This window comes from Olea europaea, unplaced genomic scaffold (assembly GCF_002742605.1).
Source record: "Olea europaea var. sylvestris unplaced genomic scaffold, O_europaea_v1 scaffold759, whole genome shotgun sequence".
In the NCBI taxonomy this organism is placed as follows: Eukaryota; Viridiplantae; Streptophyta; class Magnoliopsida; order Lamiales; family Oleaceae; genus Olea; species Olea europaea.
Window position 1 is genome coordinate 340,864 of NW_019266002.1, and position 5,912 is coordinate 346,775.

The following is a 5,912-nucleotide window of genomic DNA, read 5'->3' on the forward strand; positions in this document are numbered from 1 at the left end:
TTATACATTCGATTGCGTTGAAAAGAACATGGGGAGAGTTTTTACATTCAAAAAAAAAAATAAAAAAAAAATGAAGTGCTACATTTCGCCTTGGCTAAGATTTAATGCTATTTATGTCAATTGTTCGAAATAGTGGTGGACGATGCCCATATGGGCTGGCTTGTAAGCCTTGTTTAAAATATATTTGGGCCAGAGTATCTATGTAGGGCATGATTGCCTACGCGTTCGAATGAAATTTCATGCGTCTGTTTAAATAAAAAAAAATATTTAATAAAGAGATATAAATTAATTTTAATTACGGTGTTAGACCATTTGCGTTCATTAAAATTGATTTTTAGTATTTTCTTAAAATATTAGTGCCAATACAAATCTAGTGATAATAAGGAGCATGAACAATGACAACTATAACCATTTTGATTTCCCTCTCAGAAAAGAAATGATATCGTTACCTAGTATGATATTATTGAAAGTCCATATAGATCACATTGAAAGCATCAAACTAATGTAATTACCTATTAATGGAAGAATTTTATGTAGTCATCAATGGCTAGGCCTCGAGTGGAATTATTGTTTAATTAATACAAAATAATTTAACAATTTTCATTAATGTTTGTTGAAAAAGAATGTTTCCATGCAATCAGCGAAACTATAAATCACAAAATTAATTAGATTTAGTAATGACACAAGATACAATTAATATTTATGTAAAGATATGACTGAGTTCAATATGAAGTAGAAAGAACCAACACACATATGTATACATAATATATGTATACAGATATGCGTATATACATACATACATATATGTGTGTGTGTATGTGTATACACACACACATATACATGTATACATATGTAATAAACACATATGTATATATACATATGTCTACATGTATGTGTGTGTGTGTGTGTGTATACGCACATATGTATACATACATGTACGTATGTATGTATACATATGTACGTATATACATACATACATATAAGTGTGTGTATATATATTTGTTCCCAAATCTATTTTACTGCACATTAGGTATATTTTTACGGAATAAGATTAATAAAGAAAGATATGTACAATATAATTTTCTTCTTGTCTTTTTATTCACGTGAAATTAAGCTTTACTAATTTAATGAATGGTATGCAATACATGAAGTTGCTAAGCAAAATAAAGAGAAAAATGAAATGAAATCGTGGCCTTTTAAACTTAGGTAATTTGTAGCAAATATCTTATTTTAAATCATCCCAAAATGTATAAGTTTTTATATAACTTTGAAGTTTTAAGTTTTAAATGATTCATTAAAACAAATTGATTATTTACCTACTTATAATTAACTAACATCCCAATTCTAGAAACAAAAGATTCAAGAAAACATTGATTAATTCAAGGTAAATAGAGGCATTTAGATAGATTTTTTTTTTTTAAACATATTTTCAACATTTCACAATTTTTAAGCTAATCATTGAATGTTATTCGAAAAAAAATCTTCTCACCAATTTAGAATTAATTATGGATTTTTTCTTTGTCAATTTATTTTAGTAGACATGTAGTCTTGAGCAACATCTGACGATTTGATGACAATTTGGACAGGCAATTGTCGGATCATAAGTTGAAGATGGTAATTGATTGAGTACCAATAATGCAAATTTCTGAAATTTATATTTCTCAGTGGGCCCTTCTGTTTTGTGCTATATAAACTCCCAACACCGATCACTTCCTTTCTCGTGTGATTTATAGTGACTTAGTGCTTACAGCATACATTCATCGTTTCTTCGACAATCAATCGGCACATTTCACATCCAAATTTCGTAAGAAGTTCTGTTTTTATTTTACTTTATTTATTTATTTATAGAAGCAGGACTTTATGTAAGAGCTCCTTGGTTCTTGTTTATTCTCTGCTTTGCAGATTTTTGAGAATTGGTGACCCATTTCTCGTTGGATGGATATATGGTAACACTTTACTTTTCAGCTCATATTTTCTTACTTGGAACTTTAAATCTGATTTGTTTGAAGGTCTACTTTGAAAATTATGAGTATCTCTTGTATGGGTTTTTGGAGATTTGTTTCTTGTTTTTGAGAAATTTTCCATTTTGTACGACGAACTTTAGCTTCTTTCAATAAGATAAACAATTTACACAATAGTCATGTGCCTATGATAACTTCGTTCGAGAAAGTTCACATTTTGATTTGGATTTTTGAACTTTCTTTCTCAGAATGCATCTGTATAATATTTCTGAATGTTTGCTCAAGATTTTGGAAAGTGAAGATAATGCCTAAACAGTGACAATGGATTAATGTGTTTAATAAATAATTTCGTATTATTTTTTTTCTTTCTCTGAATACAGCATAGAGGGAAACTATAATTCTGATTTTGGAAAGGAAGAATAAACGAAGAAGATTTATTGGCTTTTGGGTGGTGTTTGCTACAAGATTGATGCCACCATTTTCAATGCGAAGGCCAGCATTGCAGTACTTTTTAAAGATTCATAACCTGTAAGTTTTGTAGAACTCACTGGGGAATCGACTGAAACTGAGCGTATTTTTGGTATATGTGATATTGGAATGTTTTGATAAGATAGCACATTGTGGGGAAAACAGGATTTTTGAAAGGAGCTCTGATGTCATCTTTTAGAAGAACTTTATCTCCAGTGCCTCGATCAGGAACTTTATTGAATGGGGAAGCATGTCAGCTTGCATCTCCTTTGTCCAAGTCATCTTCAAACAGTCAGAATTACCCACTGTTGCCGCCTTCCAGGGCTTCTTTGGACTATGCATGGTACAAAGCCCAACATTTTGTACTTGGCCTTTTCTCATCACAATCTTCTCGGCCCTTAGATAGGTCAAAGCTAAAGGGACAAATTTGGCGAAGAGTTTTTTTACATTTCTTTTTATGTTTTGTTATTGGGATTTTTGTTGGTCTTTCTCCGTTTATTTCACTGAATCTATCCATCAATGTTATGTCGAAATACCAAGATATCTACGTCGGGGTGCTCCAACCAGTAGCAAACAGTCAGGGTTACGCCGGTCACGTAAATGAGACGTCGGCTGTGGTAGTTGACAGATTGTCCGTAATTGAAAATTCAACGTTAGAGCAGCAAGGGGTGAATGTTGAACCAATAGATGGAATTTTTAATGACACCTGTCAAGGTTCAAATTTGGGGCACCATAAGCTTTTGATCATTGTGACACCAACATATGCTCGGCCGCTTCAGGCATATTATATGAATCGTCTGGCAAACACATTAAAACTGATCCAGCGTCCTTCTCTGTGGATTGTGGTGGAGATGAAGTCTCCATCTGTGGAAATAGCAAACTTGTTGGGGAAAACAGGTGTCTTGTACAGGCATCTAGTATGTGATAATAACTCAATTGACAAAAATGAAAGAGCTGTGCACCTTAGGAACGTGGCTCTCTCACACATTGAAACTCACCGTCTCAATGGAATTGTTTACTTTGCAGATGATGATAACATATACTCCAATGGTCTCTTTAACCAAATGAGACAAATCAGGTACTTCTTTTTTCAGTTTCCTTGAACAATCTAGACTCTAAATTTCTCTGTAATATTGTCTGGTTCTAATTTAATTCATTGGCACATTGAGACTTGCAGATCCTTGTACAAGATATATTCATTTGGTTGTTAATTTGTAAAAAGAGTGTCAAGGTCCGTCAGAATGCTTTCTTAACGATATTAGGCCTCTGTATGGCCCTCATTTTCAAAAATCATTTTTTCCTCAAACTCATTTTCGACTACATATTTCATGGTATCTATAGTTTTTTTTATCAATTTTTCAATCATACATTTCATCAGCTTCTATCAAAATCTACTAAAAATTTGAATTTTAGCTTAACCAAACGGGGGCAATTTGCATGTTTTAATATGAAGAATTATAGATGACTATTATGAAGTGTTGCATGTTTTGATATGAAGAATTATAGATGACTATTATGAAGTGAACAAATTTCTTATGCACTTGTACCACGCATGCATGTTTGGTGTGACTATCTAGTTCTCCGTAATCTTTATTTGTATGCTTAGTTTTAAGGTAACTGTATTATATTTTATTGCAGATTATAAGTTAAATTTATTGGAGTTGTTTGAAGATTATAGAAGAAAACGAGGACAAACATACAACTCTAAATACTGATATTATGGTTAGAATAAAATAAAAAGGTGGACGAAACAGGACTCTTTCAGATCAAGCTTCATAAGATTATATCTTTGATCAACTCATATTTTTATGCAATGGTGAAAACAAAATGTAGTTGTGCATGTTGAACACGTGTTATGAAAATATAAAGCATGCTTCCAGAGTCGAGTTGTATATGCAGTATATATTTTCTACAAACTTGTGGAAGCGTTATCATGTAACATCTTGTTTAAAACTTATTTTGTTTTCTTTGAACTGTATAGATTACTTAAGGTTAACAAATCATTCTGGCTGTAGTTTTACTTTTCTGGAGTTCATTTCTACCATCGTAACTCTGGATTATAGAAGCCTTATGTTTAAAATTTATTTTCTATCTATAGTCTGTTGGGAATATTGCGAAGAAACTTCATGCCAATCTGTATTGGAGTTTCGGGTTTATGTTCTTGACGATAGGCAATCTGCATTTGGGACTGAATTTACTGGAGGAGCTTTAAGCATGGTGCTATTGGTTGCTGGGTTGTAGACATATTGAACAAAGATCTTTTCATGCACATCCTTTTTTATTATGAACCATAATGGGTTGGTTCCTCGTGCAAGCACCTTTTCATGAATATAGGTTTCATAGAAAGCGAAAAGCAACATTGAAAAAGTACATCCACTCCATTTATTAAGGTTCTTTGTTGTGTATGCAAATGGATTTTTTATTTTTTATTATTTTTAATTTACTGTAAATGGGGTAAACCTTGAAAGTGACTCTGAGTCAAATCTTGCCAATGAGTCTAACGTTTAATCCATGCACTCTGGCCGAACAGATCAGCCTCAAAGTGATTATTCTTGTCCGTGGTATTCATCTTGGAGTTACAGAATTGATTATTATTGTCCTTGGTGCCTCGTTTATCGAAAATTAGAAGGTAATTTTCTAAATGCAGGCAGTTCGGAACCTGGGTAGTGGCCAAGTTAGTGGAAACAGGAAGACATACTGAATTCGAGGGTCCAATTTGTAATGGCTCTGAAGTGAGAGGATGGCACACGAATGATATGACGAAAAGGTTTCGTAGATTCCATGCTGAGATGTCTGGTTTTGCTTTTAATAGTACTATTATTTGGGACCCAAAGAGATGGCACCGGCCTACTCTTGAACCAATCCGGCAACTTGATACAGTCGAAGAAGGTTTCCAAGTGAGTCTCTTGGTACCACTTTGATCACACTTAAGTTTAACAGAATATGGGCAAATTTGTTCTGATATCATCTTTTGCATTTTAGGCAAGCACATTTATCGAGCAAATTGTGGAAGACGAAAGCCAAATGGAATGCTTTCCTTCAGACACCAATAAAATTATGGTCTGGCAACGTAATGTGGACTTGTATACCCGTCCTCANTTCTCATTCATTTTTACTTGAATGCCTGGATCTAAAATCTTAGGCTATATATATACACACAGAAACTATCAAGGATAAAAAAATGTTGAGAGAGAGAGAGAGAGAGAGAGAGAGAGAGGTTTTTTCAAAGACAAAAAAAAATGGTAAGAGAAAGCGGCTGATTTATGGCAACTTTGAATGGGGAAAGCATTGACCTCCAAGTTTTGGTGCCTTCGTACAGTTTAATATTATTAAAAAAAGGTTGAACCCCAACTTTAAGGGTCCCCCACCGACCCTGTCCTGGAGTATCGTGAGGGAGGTAAATCGCAAGTTATGTCTCCAAGAGTACAAGGTGGAAGGCTGCTTGTACACTTACACTTACCCAAGAACCAAATCCATATTTTA

At 33.4% G+C, this 5,912-nt stretch overlaps 1 protein-coding gene across 1 annotated transcript; it reads left to right on the plus strand.

Moving 5' to 3' along the window:
- The first annotated feature begins 1,734 nt into the window (after positions 1-1,734).
- On the plus strand, positions 1,735-5,549 carry LOC111391131 (probable beta-1,4-xylosyltransferase IRX9H). Its single transcript, XM_023016278.1, has 5 exons — positions 1,735-1,804; positions 1,903-1,946; positions 2,342-3,507; positions 5,077-5,326; positions 5,412-5,549. The coding sequence occupies exons 3-5, from the start codon at positions 2,615-2,617 to the stop codon at positions 5,547-5,549; spliced, it is 1,281 nt and encodes a 426-aa protein (XP_022872046.1). The 5' UTR covers positions 1,735-1,804; positions 1,903-1,946; positions 2,342-2,614.
- Positions 5,550-5,912: the final 363 nt, after the last annotated feature.